General features: G+C 45.6%; 1 protein-coding gene across 1 annotated transcript in view; it reads right to left on the bottom strand.

The window, feature by feature from the left end:
- The window catches only part of RP1L1 (RP1 like 1), a gene marked incomplete at both ends in the record, with an annotated part of 51,353 nt that overhangs the window by 6,576 nt on the left and 22,920 nt on the right, over window positions 1-21,857 (bottom strand). The window contains one exon of the mRNA XM_082250536.1: window positions 14,660-14,837. Within this exon, the coding sequence (XP_082106662.1) occupies window positions 14,660-14,837 (178 nt within the window). The remainder of the gene's footprint in view (window positions 1-14,659; window positions 14,838-21,857) is intronic.

The raw sequence follows: 21,857 nt of genomic DNA, 5'->3' as shown, positions 1-21,857 counted from the left end.
CCCACCTACAAACACACACACAGTATTGTCCCCTGGCCTCCATAGCAGTGTCCTCTGCCCCCCCCCCCAGCAGTGTCCTTTGCCCCTTCACATCATCCCCCCCCCCCCGACACAGTCATACACCATTGTGTAGGTGGCACTCTCCTACCTTACAACCGGTGTACTGCAAAGCAGGAGGCAGCACAGTCCTAGATGGAGGGCTGGAGCTGGAGCGGCCAGAGTTAACCTTTCATATTAACAAGCTGGTAAATGGTTTCTAGGACCACCTGGCACCCTAGCAACCATACACCTGCTGGTTAACTTGAAAAGTAAATCTGGCAGCTCCTGCTCCCACCCTCCATCCAGTACTGTGCTGCTTCCCGCTCTCCACTCTGCATTAAATATGAAGCTGGTGGAAATGACCAGCAAAGCAGAGATGTGTTCACCATCTACCCATCGGCTTCCCGTGGTCGAAGGGTAGATCGCAATAGATGGCTTGCCAAACTGCGGCTTAGATCTTCAGTTTTTATAGCTGCCCTTGTCCCTACTGGGAAAATTTCCCTTTTACTTCCTGTCTCAGTGACAACCCGAGTGCTGAAATTTCCAAGGGGAAAAAAAGACACCAATAAAAAGCTGTGGAAATTCTAGCCTTCCCAAACAGTACTAGAAAACAGAAGTGTCTGTATCGTTGTGTATGTGTTAGAGAGATCTCTGTCTACTTCCTGTCCCATTGACAACGTTGTCACCAAATAAACAAAAAAATGTAAAAAAAAAAAAAAAAAAAAAACGAATGTCCCTAATGGGACCACAAACAGAATAATAAAAAATAAGGAGGTTCTGGTATTTCTCTAAAACTTGGAAAAAAAACTCTGGTAAAAATACAATATTACTTTTACACCCCTCCCTTCTTAACTATTGCAAGAGTTAAGTGCTCATTTTTGTCTGGGGGCAGAAAAATCAATTGTATTTGGTTTTTCTGTTCCTGGGGAGTCTAGGTTCACAGTTATCAAAGTGTATATTTGCATGCGTTCCCACACCCACAGACAAAACAGGTGCTTTAGCAGGCGCGCGGGGGTGCCAATAATTCCTAATGACACCCCCACGCATCTGAAAATGCAGCAAGAGAGAGGAGGGGCATAGGAAATGTGTGTGCACATTATGATCACTAGAGGCAGTGGCGTAGCGTGGGTTGTCAGCACCCGGGGCAAGGCAAGTAATTTGCGCCCCCTAACCCGCGGGATTTTAGCACTCGAGTCTCTTCCACTAGATTAGTTAAAGAAACCCTTACCCCCTAAGCACATGTATTGTTTGTTATGAAAATACTGATGTAATTAAAGTAAAATGCATCTTAATTAAAGTAAAATGCATCTAAATACAAGTTTGAATGACCAGCGTGCCCCCTTTCAATGCAGAGAGACCAGCGTGCCCCCTTTCAATGCAGAATGACCAGCGTGCCCCCATTCAATGCAGAATGACCAGCGTGCCCCCTTTCAGTGCAGAATGACCAGCGTGCCCCCTTTCAATGCAGAGAGATCATCGTGCCCCCTTTCAATGCAGACAGGCCAGCGTGCCCCCTTCAATGCAGACAGACCAGCGTGCCCCCTTTCACTGCAGAGAGACTTACCTGGAGCGGCGGCTTCTCCTCAGTTCCCCGCGTCTCCTCGAGTCCTCCCGCCTCCTCCTCGGCCAATGGCATGAGTTCGCCTTTCGGCCAATTAGGAAGCGGGTCTCGGACCCGCTTCCTGATTGGCCAGGAGGAGGATTTTCATTCGCTATTGTCACACAATGGGTGGGCTCGGGGTGCACTGCTCTGCACCCGGGTCCACCCTTTTTTGAAGCCTATTAGAGCCCCTGGCTCTAATCATGCGATTTAAAAAAAAAACCCACTCTGTGACAGTGCCAGGCTGCTGACTCACTCGCTGCTAAACTGACTGAGTAGTGAGGAGAGGGGGAATAGGTGGGGCTTGGCTTGCAACGCCACCCCACCCTACACCAATGGACAGGTGAAGCACAGTCCAGCCCCGTCCCGACCTGCCATTTTCATCCATAGGGCGGCCACGCTGGACATCTCCCAGCCTAAAGATGGAGGCAGCTGCAGACAGTGTGTGAACTGTGTATGTCAGACAGACAGAGTGACACTGCGGATGCGCCCCCCCAGATGTTGCGCCCGGTGCGGCTTGCCCCCCCTGCACCCCCCACGCTACGCCACTGACTAGAGGGAGCTGTGGAGCATAGGAAATACGTGTACACATTGTGACCCTTAGAGGGAGAGCAGGGATGTAGGAAATATGTGTACACATGACCACTAGAGGGAGCTGAGGAGCATAGGAAATACGTGTACACTTTATGAAAACCAGAGGGAGCAGAGGATCATAGGAAATATGTGTACACATTATGACCACCAGAGGGAGCAGAGGAGCATAGAAAACATGTGTACACATTATGACCACTAGAGGGAGAGCAGGGATATAGGAAATATGTGTACACATTATGACCACTAGTGGGAGCGGAGGAGCATAGGAACTATGTGTACACATTATAAACACTAGAGGGAGCAGAGGAGCAAAGGAAACATATGTACACATTATGACCACTAGAGGGGAAGCAAGGATATAGGAAATATGTGTACACATTATGACCACTAGAGGGAGCCGTGGAGCATATATATGTGTACACATTATGACCACAAGAGGGAGCCAGTGAGCATAGGAAATGTGTGTTCATTTTATGACCACTAAAGGGAGCCAAGGTGCATAGGAAATACGTGTACACATTATGACCACTTGAGCTAACCGAGGAGCATAGGAAATAGGTGTACATCTTTGTGGAATTAGCTACAATGTAATACTTCTTGAGAACACTAGAGGATAACCAGTGGATACATTTACTTACCAGTTCCCACCAGCATTCTCTTGCTTTATTACTTTGTATCTCTTGTGAGAAAATGTATGTATTTCCTATGCTCCTTAGCTCCATCTAATGGTCGTAATGCATTATTTTAATAGTCCCTGCACCATCATCTTTAACTCTTCTGAATGAATGTTCTTTTATTACAGGCAGTAGTTAAATACCGCATTATAATCACTAGAGATACAATGTAACAATTCTAGAGAACACTAGAGGGAATTAGGCAATAAATGTAACCAATGGATTTCCTAATTCTCTCTAGTGTTCCTTAGAATTGTTACATTGGGGGTTGACTTACTAAAGGCAAATAGGATCTTGACTTTACAAGGGAATTTTCACTTAGCTTAATGGACAGGGTGATGCTTTGCTGACTTCCATCATCCAATCATGTGCAAGCAAAAGGCCCATTCACCCTTCTGAGACTTGTCATGTGACTTTAGACATGCCAAGTCACACAACAAGTTACAGTCCATTGTTTGCAATGGCATCTGTTCAGATCAGTGCGACTTAAAGGTGCCCGCATTACTTTGGTGCGAATTTGGATGCAACTTTGTACTGAATATTTTTTTTTTGCCAAAACCTTCTCATTAAGGGGTCATTTTATATAAGCGTCAGCCCTTGCTTCCCCTTCTTTTAACCCTTAAAGGCATGCACTGCCACTGTATGCAACGTAACTGCCCATCGAATGTGAAAGGCTGTTTAATGTTTGTCTCGTCGTACAGTAAAGCATTGCACCCATGGCATAAGTACAACCCCATCTGGCCACTGTCTTAGGTCAAGACGAGTGGTTGGGGGTGGTTAGACCATGGCTAAACTGCCTATTCCTACCACCCCTGGCCATAAGTGTTAGAGAGCCCTAACAGGCCTCTAAAAGGAAAACCAATGATAAAAAGGCTTTGTCCCTGGAAAATCAGGAAGAAACGTGAGGATCTGCGGAAGGCGAGGTGCTGAGAAGTCAGTTTACGTTACAGGAATTATGGGGATTGAGGATCCTCGTGTCCTTCCTGGAGTTACAAGGTTCTCACGACAGTCCCGTCCTCTCCTCTGGACCTAAAAACTTTGAAGTTTTTCCGTACAAGCCGGCTCCTGCCCCACATCAAACGCAGCCTGGGAACCCCGGATTAACCAGAGATGCTAAAGGATCAAGACATCAGCAGTCCGGGATGGAACTCCCGTGTAGATGTTCCTGCATGTAAATCCATGGCTGAGCCCCCAAGCCGGAACATCTGCCGCTGCCATCGCAGTGATACGTTTTATTGGGAACGATTAGACAGAAGATGAGCACTTTGATGGCACGGGGACATCTAATATGAACCATAGACGATGAAAGGAGACCCATGCAGACTGGTTTCGGTGTTAATGACTCTCTGCCATGTTTATGTAATGAGCTGATTATATAAGAGTTTACATATTGGGATTACAGGACATGAATGCGTCTGGTGATGATAATTTGTACGAAGAAGGAAATTCATGCATTAAATTCAAACTGGAATTAATAATGAAGAGTAACATCAGATGTCATCTGCCAGTCTTGCAAAAAACCAGTCTGGCTTTTCCATTGTCCCACTGGCTGGGAGTACTGGTAACCCACCCCAGCCTCCATCCCATGCTGGAGATGAATTATGCCAAAGTAGAAGGCTCCTTGGTCTGTAAACCTGCTGTGCCCATTATGAGGGGTTCCCACAATCCCTGTGCTGAGTTCCTGGGTCTGTACACCTGCTGTGCCCATTATGAGTGGTTCCCACCACCCCTGTGTGAAGTTCATGGGTCTGTACAACTGTTGTGCCCATTATGAGAGGTTCCCACCATCCTTGTGCTGAGTTCCTGGGTCTGTTCACCTGCTGTGCCCATTATGAGAGGTTCCCACCATCCTTGTGCTGAGTTCCTGGCTCTGTACACCTGCTGTGCCCATTATGAGAGGTTCCCACCATCCTTGTGCTGAGTTCCTGGGTCTGTACACCTGCTGTGCCCATTATGAGAGGTTCCCACTATCCCTGTGCTGAGTTCCTGGGTCTGTACACCTGCTGTGCCCATTATGAGGGGTTCCCACCATCCCTGTGCTGAGTTCCTGGGTCTGTACACCTGCTGTGCCCATTATGAGGGGGTTCCACCATCCTTGTGCTGAGTTCCTGGGTCTGTACACCTGCTGTGCCCATTATGAGGAGTTTCCACCATCCTTGTGCTGAGTTCCTGGGTCTGTACACCTGCTGTGCCCATTATGAGGAGTTCCCATCATCCCTGTGCTGAGTTCCCAGGTCTGTACACCTGCTGTGCCCATTATGAGGGGTTCCCACCACCCCTGTGTGAAGTTCCTGGGTCTGTACAACTGTTGTGCCCATTATGAGAGGTTCCCACCATCCTTGTGCTGAGTTCCTGGGTCTGTTCACCTGCTGTGCCCAGCATGAGGGGTTCCCACCACCCCTGTTCTGAGTTCCCAGGTCTGTACACCTGCTGTGCCCATTATGATTGGTTCCCACCACCCCTGTGTGAAGTTCATGGGTCTGTACAACTGTTGTGCCCATTTTAAGGGGTTCTCACTATCCCTGTGCTGACCTCCTGGGTCTACACATCTGCTATGATCATGATCAGGATCACACCTGATTTCCTATCATCCTTGTTTAAAATTCTTGAGTATGCACACCTGGTTTGCACATTAGCAGGGGTTCCCACCATCCCTTTGCTGAGTTCCTGGGTCTGTACATTGCTGTGCCCATTATGAGGGGTTTCCACCATCCCTGTGTTGAGTTTCTTGGTCTGTACACTTGTATAGGTCATTATGTGGGGTTCCCACCATCCTTGTGCCAAATTCCCGGGTCGCTACACTTGTTGTGCTCCTTTTGAGGGGCTCCCACCATCCCTGTGCTGAGTTCTTGGGTCTTTACACTTGTTTGCTCATGTTGAGGGGTTCCCACCATCCCTGTGCTGAGTTTCCAGGTCTGTACACCTGCTAGGATCATGATGAGGTGTTCCCACCATCCCTGTTCTAAAATCCCAGGTCTGCACATCTGTTTTGCCCATTAGCAGGGGTTCCCATCATCCCTGTGCTGAGTCCCTAGGTACAGCATCTCACAAAATTGAGTACACCCCTCACATTTATGTAAATATTTTATTCTATCTTTTCATGTGACAACAATGAAGAAATGACACTTTGCTACAATGTAAAGTAGTGAGTGTACAGCTTGTATAACAGTGTAAATTTGCTGTCCCCTCAAAATAACTCAACACACAGCCATTAATGTCTAAACTGCTGGCAACAAAAGTGAGTACACCCCTAAGTCAAAATGTCCAAATCAGGCCCAAAGTGTCAATATTTTGTGTGGCCACCATTATTTTCCAGCACTGCCTTAACCCTCTTGGGCATGGAGTTTACCAGAGCTTCACAGGTTGCCACTGGAGTCCTCTTCCACTCCTCCATGACGAGCTGGTGGATGTTAGAGATTTTGCACTCCAACTTCAGTTTGAGGATGCCCCACAGATGCTCAATAGGGTTTAGGTCTGGAGACATGCTTGGCCTGTCCATCACCTTTACCCTCAGCTTCTTTAGCAAGACAGTGGTCGTCTTGGAGGTGTGTTTGGGGTCGTTATCATGTTGGAATACTGCCCTGTGGCCCAGTCTCTGAAGGGAGGGGATCATGCCCTGCTTCAGTATGTCACAGTACATGTTGGCATTCATGGTTCCCTCAATGAACTGTAGCTCCCCAGTGCCGGCAGCACTCATGCAGCCCCAGACCATGACACTCCCATCATCATGATTGACTGTAGGCAAGACACACTTGTCTTTGTACTCCTCACCTGGTTGCCGCCACACACGCTTGACACCATCTGAACCAAATAAGTTTATCTTGGTCTCATTAGACCACAGGACATGGTTCCAGTAATCCATGTCCTTAGCCTGTTGTCTTCAGCAAACTGTTTGCGGGCTTTTTTGTGCATCATCTTTAGAAGAGGCTTCCTTCTGGGATGACAGCCATGCAGACCAATTTGATGCAGTGTGCGGCGTATGGTCTGAGCACTGACAGGCTGACCCCCCACCCCTTCAAGCTCTGCAGCAATGCTGGCAGCACTCATACCTCTATTTCCCAAAATAGACAACCTCTGGATATGACGCTGAGCACTCAACACTTTGGTCGACCATGGCGAGGCCTGTTCTGAGTGGAACCTGTCCTGTTAAACCGCTGTATGGTCTTGGCCACTGTGCTGCAGCTCAGTTTCAGGGTCTTGGCATTCTTCTTATAGCCTAGGCCATCTTCATGTAAAGCAACAATTCTTTGTTTCAGATCCTCAGCGAGTTCTTTGCCATGAGGTGCCATGTTGAACTTCTATTGACCAGTATGAGAGAGTGAGCGCGATAACACCAAATTAAACACATCCGCTCCCCATTCACACCTGAGACCATGTAACACTAACGAGTCACATGAGAGCGGGGAAGGAAAATGCCTAAATGGGCCCAATTTGGACATTTTCAATTAGGGGTGTATTTACTTTTGTTTAAACATTAATGGCTGTGTGTTGAGTTATTTTGAGGGGACAGCAAATTTACAAGCTGTACACTCACTTCTTTACATTGTAGCAAAGTGTCATTTCTTCAGTGTTGTCATATAAAAAGATATAATAAAATATTTACAAAAATGTGAGGGGTGTACTTACACTTGCTATGCCCATTAGGAAGGGTTCATTTTGTTTATTGAAAATATATTTGATTTGAAAATCTAGGGGAGCGAAGCAAGGACAGAAAGAAAAGTCGCACACTCTGAGATCAACAGGCAGCATCTGCAGAGTCCTGATATTCCTCCACGCCCTTATCCAGCCCTCCTGCTGCCACCTGTCTTTCTCAAGACCCCGAATCTTCCCAACCTCACCCAGAATATCCTGCACCACCACCTTGACAGGGAGGATTTTACTCCATAAGGATACCTGGCCCCGTGCATTCCATGTGAAATAACGGACTACTAAACTAACTAAAAAAAAAGTGTTTCCAAATTATAATCCTGGCGAGTCTGGAATGCCCCATTCACCCACTCTGCATATCTCATATGGGGGAGGAAAGGTACACTCAGAGCCCTCCCTACCCTCTTATACACCTCTATATTAAAAGGGCACCGAAGTAGAAAATGATCCATGGACTCCACCACTCCTCCACTCTAAGGTAGCCCCGATCACTCGTAGAAAGAAACTTCAAGTTGCCCTTCACATATAGCTTTCCATGGAAAGCGAGCCAAGCCTGATCCCTAAACTTATTTTCTCCAAATTATTCAATTGCAAACCCTTCCCCAAAACAAGGCTTGGGCAATCCCTTAAGGCCAGTGGTTCGCAAAAAACAGAGCTCATGATCCTCTTCTCAAGAAGTTTCCTTGGAAGAGATCTGACTTCCCCTGCCGTTACTTGCCACTGCCAAAGTATTTTCAAACATGGGGCATTGTAAGCCGGGATCTTATGATGGTTGACCCTCAGGCTTTTCATTGGCCTACCATTTTCCCAGTTTTGCAGAAAGGGCCAAAACCAGGACTGGAAAATACCCACCCATCCAGGCGGTCTCTCTGCCAACATGTTACCCAGGTTGTACTTTACAAACCTCAGAGAGAAAAAGACTAAAGGGTTGATCATTCCTAGACCACCCTCCCGCCTAGGAAGGTAAGTCACACTCCTTTTGACAATGTTTATTCTGTTCCCCCATAACAGCTGGAGGAAACCACTATAGATCCTGGTATAAAGAGAGATACTGGCAAAATGCAGACAAAACTGACATACAGAAAGATCTGAGCAGATCAACCTTTTCCCTCAAGGAAAACTGCCAACCTTTCCAGCTTGCCACCTTGGCATCGGCATTCTCAAGGCCTGTTTACCCAATTTGCATGACCATAGTGACCTGGGTCAAATTCAATGCCTAGAACTCTAATTCTTTTTGTTGGGGCTCCGGGAAGTCATCCAGGAGAACAAAGTTCTCACGTTCCACGCCCATCCAGAAAGCTTCACACTTGTCCTGGTTGACCTTTGAACCTGATGCTTCTGCCTTATCAGTGCCTTATCACTGAGACCACTTCCTGTGCCTCCCCAGTCCCAGAGATAAAAACAGAAATGTCATCAGCATAACCCACAACCTTCAAAGGAGGCACACCAGTGATGCCTAAAGGTACTCCACACAATAGTCCACTCTCTAGCCTAAAGAAAGGGGTCGATTGCAAACGCATATAGCAGAGAACTCAAAGGAAACCCCTGACGCACACCTGAGCCAACCACAAAGGGCTGCCCAACCCAACCATTAACCAGAGGAAAGCTTTCAGCCCCTTTTTACAAAATCTTGAGCCAATCAAGGAAACCCCCCTCCAGGCCATACTTGCCAAGAAGGAGCCATGATTAACCCTATCAAAGGCCTTAGCCTGATCCAATGTCAGCAACAATTTACCCCAATCAGCAGCCCTACAACATTCTAAGGCCTCTCGGACAGCTAACACAGATGAGAAAGTGCTTCTATCCTGAACTGAGCAGTGCTGGTGATGGGATAACAAACCGCCTGCCACTGATGATAATCGCCTGAAAAAAATCTTTGCCAGTATCGTTCTATCGACAATAAGAAGGCTAATGGGGCACCAATTCTCAATCATAGAAGGATCTTTGCCCTTTGACAGAAGAATTACTGCAGATTGCCTCTTGAAAGAAGGGAGAGAACCCTCATGCAAACAGCCATCAAAAACCTCTGCAAGGTAGAAAGCCAGGATCGTCTTAAAACATTTATAAAATTTGGCTGTCAAACCATCTGGCCCTGGCGTTTTCCTGATGGCTAGTTTATCAATATCCTGGATCACCTTATCTGCAGTGATTTCATCTGTCAAATTAATCAAAGGAACATTACTTTCAAGAACTGGTGTAGTGTCCAAAAAACGTAACATCCTTTCCCTATCAAGGTTCCTTCTTCCCAGGAGATCAGCATAGTATGACCTGACGACCTCCAGGATCCCTGACCTAGACTTCGTCAGAGAGCCCGTACTGTTCTTCAGGCCATTGACCGTCTTAACTGCTACTCTCTGTTTACAGTTCTGGTAAGGCTCAGGCGAATGGTATTTCCCGTAGTCCCTTTTCTGAACTAAAAAAGCTTCACCTCAGAGATCGCCTCAGAATCTCCTCCATTCAAAACAAGGCGGTCAAGTTTCCTCCGCAAACACTGGTAGGTGATATACTTATCTTGCTGTCTCTTTCTCCCTATGGCCTTGAAAAGCCTAACAGTCCGCTGTTTTATAAGCTCCCACCTTTCTGATTTACTGTTGCAAAAGTCTAGGATAGTTACCTGCGCCTGAAAAAATTCCTCAAAGGATTGTCTTACTTTCTCGTCATCCAGGAGGGTGAATTCAATCTCCAGATACCCCTTCTCCTAGGTGGCATGACTGAGGCATTCAGAGTCACAAATAGAACACTTTGATCAGAAAACTCCACTGCCCGACACACAGGTGCCGAAAAAGTAGAGTCACCCTTTAAAAAAAAAACCTATCTATCCTACTCTGACTATTACCTTGCTGAAAAGTGAACCCCGTGCTGTCTGGGCAGCACTTAATGTGCACATCTACCAGACCTGCTTCCCTAACTATCGCATTCAGGAAAAGGCTGTCATAACCCAGCTTATCTCTGAAACCTCTGCTGTCTTTAGACCTGGTAAGGTGTTGAAGTCACCTCCAACGATAACCTGCTGAGCCGTAAAATGAAAAGGCTTAATCTTTGTAAAGAGGCATTTCTTAATCATGCATCTCCTAATCTCTACCTCAATTACTCGTCAGCACGTTAACATACCGGAAAAAAGGACTGCAACCCAAGGCTCGGTCGCAACAGACCAAAAGGAGTGACCACTCTTTCTTTGCCAGATGTATGCCAGATGTATATCGACCAGACTAATCAGATGGGTCTCTTGCAAAAACAAAATGTCAGCATCAAACTCGCTGAGCAATAATAAGGCCATATGATGAGCACTCTGTGATTTTAAGCTGGCAACATTAATGGTTGCCACTTTTAACGGAGTGGGCACTGCCATTAGGATAATTGAGGCAGCCATTTCTTAGCCTGACTACGCTCTCTCCCTGGAGAACAAGTGCACTTCAGGGCACCCAGGGACTCATCATCCATAGAAGACGCTGTGCTTAACGAGTCCCATTCATCGTCATCATCTGACAGGACCCCAAACTTATTTGCCAAAAGGCAAAACCTTAGGACTTGAGGTAACTGAACACCTTTTTTCTCTTTTGCCCTTCTTCCTTTTCTCCTCCAACCACTCCATACCATCCTTGGACAAACCAACAGCTTCCTCACTCTTAGCCTCCCCCTCCTCACTCTTACCCTCCCCCTCCTTACTCTTACCCCCCCCCCCCACTCTCCCTTACCTTATCTACCACCAGGCCAGCCTCTTCACCATTTTCCTCACTCCTCCGCACCCCATGTTCCTTAATAGAAGCCCTGCAGTGTCGAGACTGGCACTGCACTTGATGCCCCTGCCTCAGCACCTCTTGTTACCTCTGCAATTTTGGAAGACATAGACACGGAAGGATTGGACACATTCTCAGAAACTGATACCTTAGATACAGACTGGGAAGACACTGACACACTAGGAAAAAGGACAGACTGGGGCACCACAGACTGGGAAGACACAGGCTGACTAGGCAAACGCACAGACTGGGGCACCACATACTGGGAAGACACAGGCACACTAGGCAAACGCACAGACTGGGGCACCACAGACTGGGAAGACACTGACACACTGTGCATTGGCACAGACTCAGAGGGAATCCGAGGCACCCTAGCTGCTGAGCTCTGAGCATCCATGCCCAGGCGGAAGAACACTCTCATGAGCTCAGGCTGGTTGTGCATTGCCTCAGGACACTGACTATAAGGATGTCCCACCGCATTGCACAGGTTGCACCTTATAATGTTACAATCCTTTGCCAAATGCCCTAACCCTGACACAGAGAGCACTTCATCACCGGACAGGAGGACGCAAAGTGCCCTTTATCCCCACACAACTTTGGCTGGCCCGGATAGAAGATGGTCAGCCTGTCCCTCCCCAGGAAAACTGAGGATGGCAGATGCTGGATGACATTGTCAATAACTCTCAATTTTAGCTGCACAGACCACCACAACCCCCCCCCCCCCACCACCCATATTCCCCGATCATCCACAATCTTCTTTAAGGGGCTCAGGATGTCTCCATATCTCCTCAGCCATACAGATAAATCCCCTTGCTGTATGGACTCATTGCGGACAAAAATTGTCACCATTTTAATGTGTGGCTGGCGTGATACAAGCCCTTTCCAGTCCGGCAGGCCCCTACACACATGCTCATACCTCTTCCAAAATATGTCCAAAGACTCCAGAGGGATAAAGGACAAATCGTACTCATAGGAACTAGTCGGACTGATCAGAGCGATAATATCTGTGGGCCCAAACCCGAACGAACTCCAGAATCCTATCCACCACTGGCCTCCTATGTGGAGGAACACCCCCACCCTCCCATCGAAGCTGCACAACATTCCTCCTTTTAAATAACGAGGAAGATAAAACATTTCCATGCTCCTTCCCTGCTCACTCCCCCCTCCCAGCTCCTGCAGCAGCACCAGCATGTTTTCCTCACAGACACACCACCAGCAATTGCAGCATTGTCCTTAGGCACAACCAAATCTGCTGACAAGGAGTCTGAATCAACCATAGCAGTCATTGGAGCAACAGAGGAAAGACCCCCCCCCCCCCCGCTCTGACCATTCAGCTGCTATCCTGGGTTCAAACACAGTCCCATCTACTGCAGACTCCCAGACAGTTGTGGCACCACTGCTCTCAGCACCTCCTCCACCATTCTCAGAAACAGTCAGTGTATCTGGTCCAGGCAAAGCCTCTGCAATGTCCATGGTGCTCCTCTCTGCAGATTCTTCCCCCAGAAGCTCACAGTTATCTCCAGCTCTCCCGCCATTTGCATCTAAATTTGAAGTTTTTCCAGCAGGTGCATCAGGTTGCATTGCATGCTGTAAATTGTCTATGGGTCTGGGTTGACTACCCATAACAATACAACCCTCAGCAAGCCCATTGTCATTATTATAGTTCACATCACCACCTTACACACACGCCATACCTGTTTGCTGTGTTGTTACCTCTGCAGTGTCATGGCTGACAGTGGGATCAAACTTCCTCCTGGTTGTTGCAGATTGCATGGTGAATCTTCCTCTATCCAAAGGTTTCTCTTTCACAGGGCGAGGAGCGGTACCCATCTCCTCGTCATCTGAGGAATCCGCAGTGAAATGGAACTTTCTTCCATCCAGAGGGGATTCCAGCTCGGCAAAAAACTCCAGCATGCCAGTACCCCCCTCAACCTCCTGTTTAGATGTTCCATATTGCTGCTGCAGAGGGAGGGGGATGGAGGCGTTCACCACTGGAGGCTCAGCAGATGCCTGAGGTGTTGTACAGCTGGGTTCATCCTCCGGACCCACTTTCTCACTCTCTGCGGACTCTGTCCGTACCTGCATCTCCTCACTGACTGAGTCACTCTCCACGCTGGAAGCGGCTCCTCTCCTCATTTGGCTGAAACGTTCCTCTTTCGTATATTTCTCCTTAAATGCTCCGCTGTTTTCCTTCAGAGAGCTCATCAGTTCTTTCTGCTTCTTCAAAGCTTGCTCCAAGGCCTTCAACTCAGGCCTCAGAGCCGGTCTCTTTTTGCTGTACACGTTGTCACGTCAGCTTTTTCTTTCTAAATTCAACCTTTAAAGCTGCCAATTTCTTCTCCTCTTTATTAATCCGTGTCAGCTTACCAACAATCCTCCGTCTAAAGGCAGACAGGGACTCATCTCTCCTTGGGCCAGGCCCAATATCTTCCACAGACTGAGGCCTAGTCACAGGCCTAACCAGGGGGCCCCTGCCAGGGTCCTCCCCAGGATCCTGCATCCCTCCTGAGGGCAGAGAAGCAACTCTAGCCCCCGGTTTCTGGAAGCACACGAGCTAAGGAACCAGCAACCTCATTGTCAAGGTGTAGAATGGCAGTTTCCCACCATCCCTGTGCTGAGTTCCCAAGTCTGTATACCTGCTGTGTCCATTATGAGGGGTTCCCACCATCCTTGTGCTGAGTTTCTGGGTTTGTACCCCTGCTGTGTCCATTATGCTGGGTTCCCACCATCCCTGTGCTGAATTCCTGGGTCTGTACACCTGCTGTGCCTATTATGAGGTGTTCCCACCATCCCTGTGCTGAGTTCCCTTGTCTGTACAACAGCTGTGGCTATTATGAGAGGTTCCCACCATCCCTGTGCTGATTCCCCAGGTCTGTATACCTGCTGTGCCCATTATGAATGGCTCTCACCATCCCTGTGCTGAGTTCCTGTGTCTGTACCCCTGCTGTGTCCATTATGAGGGGTTTCCACCATCCCTGTGCTGAGTTCCCAGGTCTGTACACCTGCTGTGTCCATTATGAGGTGTTCCCACTATCCCTGTGCTGAGTTCTTGGGTCTGTACAACTGTTGTGTCCATGGCGAGGGGTTCCCACCATCCCTGATAGTTTTTTATGTTCTATTGTACAGTACATGAAAGAAACGAATTGGAAGCAGCAAGAGAGGAAATTAACACAGCAGAGATAAAGGTGGAATCAGAGCTAGTGGCTATGACCAGGCATTGTTATTGACAGACTCTCTAACAGATATAAGAAATCAGAAGGCTGATCAGCCCAGCAGACTCCACCTAGAACTGAGCTGTGACTCTTGTTGAATTGGTAGTTTCACTGATTTGCTGGAAAATAGACATCATCTGTCTCAGCAGGACTCACCATTTTTCTTGTTGTCGCGGATCTCACTGTTGTGGTTGTAGCTGTGATGAGATCGGAGACCCGGCAGCTTTTCGGTAATACTTTTGCGCACATTTTCTGACTGGATGGATTTAAAGGCCTCTCTGCCCGCACAGATCAGGACATTGGGTGACTGTAGAACGCCTTGTATGTTCTCAATCTGGAAGGGGAACACAACCGTTACATCATTACTACAAATTATGCCTTTTCTGGTTCCTCCAAAACATACAGTATATGTATATATATATATATATATATATATATATATATATATATATATATAATTAAATGTTTATATAAAATCCTTCTATTTTCGTTACATACCTTATTCTACATTCTGTGATGTCACCACTGAGTCTGTGCTTCTCTATGCAATGCAGGCAGGTCATGGCTGTTGGGAGGGGCCAGCAGGGTGCTGTACATATCTTGCTGAAAAAATGACAGCACTCTGCCCCAGTACTCCTCTTAAGAGCCCTCAGCTCTAATGTAAGCAGTGTTTTGCCCTTGGGAGGGGTTATGCAAATATCAACATGCCTTGATGGATGAATGTCAGTCTGGGGGAGTGGGCGTTCCTAGGAAGGCTGAGGAGGAAAGGGCTAAGATGATGCTAGATGTCCCCCAGCCAGGAAATGAGGTGGGTTCTATCTGGTATCAGCTGTACCAGCTGCCTTATGCACCAGCACTAGCTGTAATCAGGCACTGGTACCTGCTATAGTCATGCACTGGCACTGACTGCAATCAGGCACTGGTACCGACTATAGTCGCACTAGCACAGACTGCAATCATGCACTGGTACCAGCTATAGTCACGCACTGGCACTGACTGCAATCAGGCACTGGTACCAGCTATAGTCATGCACTGGCACCGACTGTAATCAGGCACTGGTACCAGCTATAGTCATGCACTGGAACTGGTTCTAAAGGCACTGGTACTGGCTTGCTCTGGCACTGCTTGTAATCAGCCACTGGCACTGGCTTTAGTCAGGCACTGGTACTAACTCTAGTCCGGCACTGGTAATGACTGTAATTAGGCACTGGTACTGGCTGTAGTCAGGCACAGGTACTAAGTCTAGTCTGGCACTGGTACTGGCTGTAATCAGGCACAGGAACTAGTTGTAATCAAGCACTGGTACTGACAGGCACTAGTACTAGTTGTAATCAGGCACTGGTACTGGTTGTTACTGGCACTGGCTGTAGTCAGGTTCTGGTACTGGCTGGCTCAGGTACTTGTAATCAGACACTGGTACTGACTGGCACAGGCACTGGTACTAGTTGTAATCAGGCACTGGTACTGGTTGGTAATGGCACTGGCTGTAGTCAGGAACTGGTACTGGCTGGCATAGGCACTAGCAATCAGGTACTGGTACTGGGTGGCTCTGGTACTGGCTACAACTGATACTGGCTGAAATCAGGCATTGGTAATGGCTGGCACTGGGACTGGCTGTAATTAGGCACTGGTACTGGCTGTAATTACGCACTAGTACTAGTTGTAATCAGGCATTGGTACTGGCAGACACTAATACTAGTTGTAATCAGGCACTGGTACTGGTTGATACTGGCACTGGCTGTATTCAGGCACTGGTACTCGCTGTAGTCAGGCACTGGTACTGGCTGAAACTGGTACTGGCTGTAATCAGGCACTGGTACTGGCTGGCACTGGTTTGGGCTGTAATCATGCACTGGTATTGGCTGGTACTGGCTGTAATCAGGTACTGATACTGGCTAGTACTGGTACTAAATAGTTACATAGTTAGTGAGGTTGGAAAAAGACATCAGTCCATCCATTTCAACCTATGCTACTGGTACTGGCTGTACTCAGACACTAGCACTGGCTGTAATCAGGCACTGGTACTGGCCGTTATCAGACATTGATACTGGCTGCCACTGGCTGTAATCAGGCACTGGCACTGGCTATAACTGATACTGGCTGTAATCAGGCACTGGCACTGACTACATCTGATACTGGCTGTAATCAGGCACTGGTAATTGTTGGCACTGGTACTGGCTGGCACTGGATGCCAGATTCTCAGTTCTCCGGCGCTCCATTCTCTAGCTGCCTGCTGACTTGAGTGTCACTCTAATTGGGCACAGCATAGGCTGCAATAGCTGCCGGAGGGAAAATTCTGCCCTCCCCTTCTTCCAATGGCAGCCTGCTATGATGGAGAGTTGGGAGAGGAGGCGCCCTCTGAGTACAAACCTCCTTCACTGGGGAGCGAAAGTGAACTGCCCTTCCCCTGTGACATATCACATGACCTGAGATGATACTGGTACTGACTGTAATCAGGCACTGGTACTGGTTGGCACTGGCATTGGCTGCAGTCAGGCACTCGTACTGACTGTAATCAGGCACTGTTAGTGGTTGGCACTGGCATTGGCTGCAGTCAGGCACTGGTACAGACTGTATTTAGGCACTGGTACTGGTTGGCACTGGCACTGGCTGTAGTCAGGCACTGGTACTGGCTTTATCATTATTATTATTTTTTAAATTTAAAATGACCTATAATTATTACTATAATTAGTATTCGTTCTTTATTATAATTTTGCGCTATCCAGGGACAATGTCAAGCACAGCCCTACACGGTGTAATAATAGTAATAATAATGACAATAATATTAATTGTATTATTATTTGTATTATTACTATTCTTATTATTTTAAGTTTAAAATTACCTATAATTATTACTAAAATTTGTATTAGTTTTTATTACTATTTTGCACAATCCAGGGACAAGGTCAAGCAGAGCCCCGCACATGGTAATAATAGTAATAATAATAATAACTGTATTATTATTATTATGATTGTCATTATTATTTTTTTTTTAAGTTTAAAATGACCTATAATTATTACTATAATTAGTATTCGTTTTTATTATAATTTTGCGCTATCCAGGGACAATGTCAAGCCCTGCACAGTGTAATAATAGTAATAATAATGATAATAATAAATTGTATTATTATTTGTATTATTATTACTATTATTTTTATTTTTATTTTAAAATCACTTATTATTATTATTACTATAATTATTATTTTTTTAATACTATTTTGCACCAGCGACAAGGTCAAGCAGAGCCCCGCACAGTGACAAGTTGCTCTACGAATATAAATAATTCAGCAGCAGCTAAAGTCCTCTAGGCCAAACCCTGATAGAACAAAGCCTGATTAAAAGTTAATTAAAAGTAATCTGTTGGTACAGCTGTATTCCCTGGGCTTCTGTGCAGCATGATTAGGGCTCACATGACTGCAGTGCATGCTGGGACTTGGTTCTAGAAGAAATAGTAGCAGAGTTGCAGGCACAGCTAGACTTGCCTGCATATTAGAACAATATATATTATATATATATATATATATATATATATATATATATATATATATATATATATATATATATATATATATATATATATATTTATTTATTTATTTATTTATATAAAATTGTCTTAACCGGTTCGGATCTCTCACCTGTACTCCCCCCATGGACTAGACGAGAACAATGATTACATTTCTGCTCTGAGCCTGATTTTTCAGTGATCACTTTGTTGTTGAGTAAGCTAACAAAGTAATAAATTTATTATTTTGTTTTTGGATATTATCTTTCAAAAATTATTTTATTTTTTTTATGCAATCTATATACAAAAAGCAAAACAACTTAAAAAATATTTTTTTTATCACAGTCACTTTAACCACTTCCCCCTTAATGACCAGGCCATTTTTAGCATTACTTTAACGGACAATTGCGCGGTCATGTGACGTTGTACCCAAATAAAATTTGTTTATTAATTTTCTCCCCAAAATAGAGCTTTCTTTTGGTGGTGTTTGATCACCTGCACGATTTTTATTTCTTGTTCTTTAAACATAAAAAGACAACAATTCTGAAATAAAAACCAAACAATATTTTTCACTTTCTGCTATATACCATTCCCCCCCCCCCCCCCCCCAAAAAAAAAGGATTTAAAAATCTAAATTTTTCATCCTCTTAGGCAAATTTGTATTCTGCTACATATTTTGAGTACAAAAAAATCGCAAAAAGCGTATTTTGATTGGCTTGTGCAAAAGTTATCACATCTACAAACTAGGGGAAAAGATTTATGTCATTTTTATTTATTTTTAATTAAAAAAAAAAAAAATACAGGAACCTGTGTTCCTAAATAGCAGGAACACAGGAGCTCTGTGTTAATACCACACAGGAGCGCTTCTGGGAACCGCCATACAGGCACGGCGATTCGCAAGAACCTGCCCACCTGCCGCCGTATAACTGCGTTTGCTGGCCAACAATGTTTTATCTCTCTATCTCCTGTCTGATCAATGTTTATAAACAATGTTACTTTGTATCTCTCTATCTCCCGTCTGATCAATGTTTATAAACAATGTTACTTTGTATATCTCTATCTCCTGTCTGATCAATGTTTATAAACAATGTTACTTTGTATCTCTCTATCTCCCGTCTGATCAATGTTTATAAACAATGTTACTTTCTATCTCTCTATCTCCTGTCTGATCAATGTTTATAAACAATGTTACTTTGTATTTCTCTATCTCCCGTCTGATCAATGTTTATAAACAATGTTACTTTGTATCTCTCTATCTCCTGTCTGATCAATGTTTATAAACAATGTTACTTTGTATTTCTCTATCTCCCGTCTGATCAATGTTTATAAACAATGTTACTTTGTATCTCTCTATCTCCTGTCTGATCAATGTTTATAAACAATGTTACTTTGTATCTCTCTATCTCCCATCAGATCAATGTTTATAAACAATGTTACTTTGTATCTCTCTATCTCCTGTCTGATCAATGTTTATAAACAATGTTACTTTGTATCTCTATCACCCGTCTGATCAATGTTTATAAACAATGTTACTTTGTATCTCTCTATATCCCGTCTGATCAATGTTTATAAACAATGTTACTTTTTATCTCTATCTCCCGTCTGATCAATGTTTATAAACAATGTTACTTTGTATCTCTCTATCTCCTCTCTGATCAATGTTTATAAACAATGTTACTTTGTATCTCTCTATCTCCTGTCTGATCAATATTTATAAACAATGTTACTTTGTATCTCTCTACCTCCCGTCTGATCAGTGTTTATAAACAATGTTACTTTGTATATCTCTATCTCCCATCTGATCAATGTGTTAAGGGTCTTTATTTTTGCACCAGTAGTTTCTGCAGCTTCGGTATTTACACAGCGATTCCCAGCTATCATTTTAATAATTGGAATTTTCCAGCAAGTCCAGTATGAGGAGGGGGTGAGGGTGGTAGAGGGGCAGTAGGACATACTACACGGGTCCTGTGACTTTGATCAATCTTCGCTGTGTCCAGTGGCCAAAGCGGCACTTCAGCTCCAGAAGATTTACCCCCCCTCCTTAATGACCAGGCCATTTTTTTGCAATACGGCACTGCATTGCTTTAACTGACAATTGCGTGGTCATGTTACACTGTACTCAAATAAAATTTGTTTATTCATTTTCTTCCCCAAAATAGAGCTTTCTTTTAGTGGTATGTGATCACCTCTGTGGTTTTTATTTTTTGCGCTATAGAAAAAAAAAAAAACCCGACAATTTTGAAAAAAATAAACATATCCAATAAAAAAAATGTAAAAAAATCAAATTTCATCAGTTTAGGTCAATATGTACTCTGCTGCATGTTTTTGATAAAAACAAAATCACAATAAGTGTATATTAATTGGTTTGCGCAAAAGTTATTGCGTCTACAAACTATGGAATAGATTTATGGCATTTTTTTTTTTTTTACTAGTAATGGCGTTGATCAGCGACTTAAAGCGGGACTGCGATGTTGCAGCAGACAAATTGCACACTTACTGACGCTTTGACGCTTCTTTGGGGACCAGTGACACTAATATCAGTGCTAAAACTATGCATTGTCACTGTCCTAATGACTGGGAAGGGGTTAATGTCAGGGGTGATCAAAGGGTTAAATGTGTGCCTAGCCCGTGTTTTAGTGTAGTATGGGAGGTGCTGAACACAGGATCCATTCTTTCCTTACTGACAGAACGGCGATTGGCCTTGTTTACTGCTGTTCTGCCGAATGACAGCGCGGTCAGCTTATTCTGGGAAGACGTACAATGACATCCTCCCAGGATTGTGCACACAGAAGTGTCCGTGCTTGCCGGGGACAAGGGACCCAGCGCATTACGGATCATGGTAAAGGGCCAATGACAGCGGCCCTTTACCACGTGATCCATCCATGCCACATCCATTCTCATCCATGCCACATCAGTGCTCATCCGTGCCACATCCGTGCCACATCCATGCCCATCCGTGCCATGTCAGTGCTCATCCATGCTACAACCATGCCATGTCAGTGCTCATCCATGCCACATCAGTGCTTATCCATGCCGCCTCCATGTCATGTCAGTGCTCATCTGTGCCACATCCATGCCACCTCAGTGCTCATCCTTAGCCACATCTGTGCCACATCAGTGGTCATCCGTGCCACATCAGTGCTCCTTCATGCCACATCCATGCCACATCAGTGCTCATCCGTGCTACATCAGTGGTTATCTGTGCCACATCCATGCCATGTCAGTGCTCATCCCTGCCACATCCATGCCATGTCAGCGCTCTTCCATGCCACATCCATGCCACGTAAGTGCTCATCCATGCCACATCAGTGCTCATCTGTGCCACATCCATGCCATATCAGTGCTAATCCATGCCACATCAATGCCAGGTCAGTGCTCATCTGTGCAACATTAGTGCTCATCGGTGCCACATCCATTCCACACCCCTGCCACATCAGTGCTTATCCATGCCACATCCATGCCATGTCAGCGCTCTTCCATGCCACATCCATGCCACGTAAGTGCTCATCCATGCCACGTCAGTGCTCATCTGTGCCACATCCATGCCATATCAGTGCTAATCCATGCCACATCAATGCCAGGTCAGTGCTCATCTGTGCAACATTAGTGCTCATCCGTGCCACATCCATTCCATACCCCTGCCACATCAGTGCTTATCCATGCCACATCAATGCTCCTCTGTGCCACATCCATGCCACATCATTGCTCATCCATGTCAGGTCAGTGCTCATCTGTGCCACATTAGTGCTCATCTGTGCCACATCAATGCCACACCCCTGCCACATCAGTGCTCATCTGTGGCACAGCAATGCTCATCCGTGCCACATCCATGCCACATCATTGCTCATCCATG

The sequence above is a fragment of the Pelophylax lessonae genome (assembly GCF_965119305.1).
Source record: "Pelophylax lessonae genome assembly, chromosome: 3".
Taxonomy (NCBI): Eukaryota; Metazoa; Chordata; class Amphibia; order Anura; family Ranidae; genus Pelophylax; species Pelophylax lessonae.
Note: the sequence above shows the minus strand (reverse complement) of the source record. Positions and strands in the feature narration are given on the sequence as shown.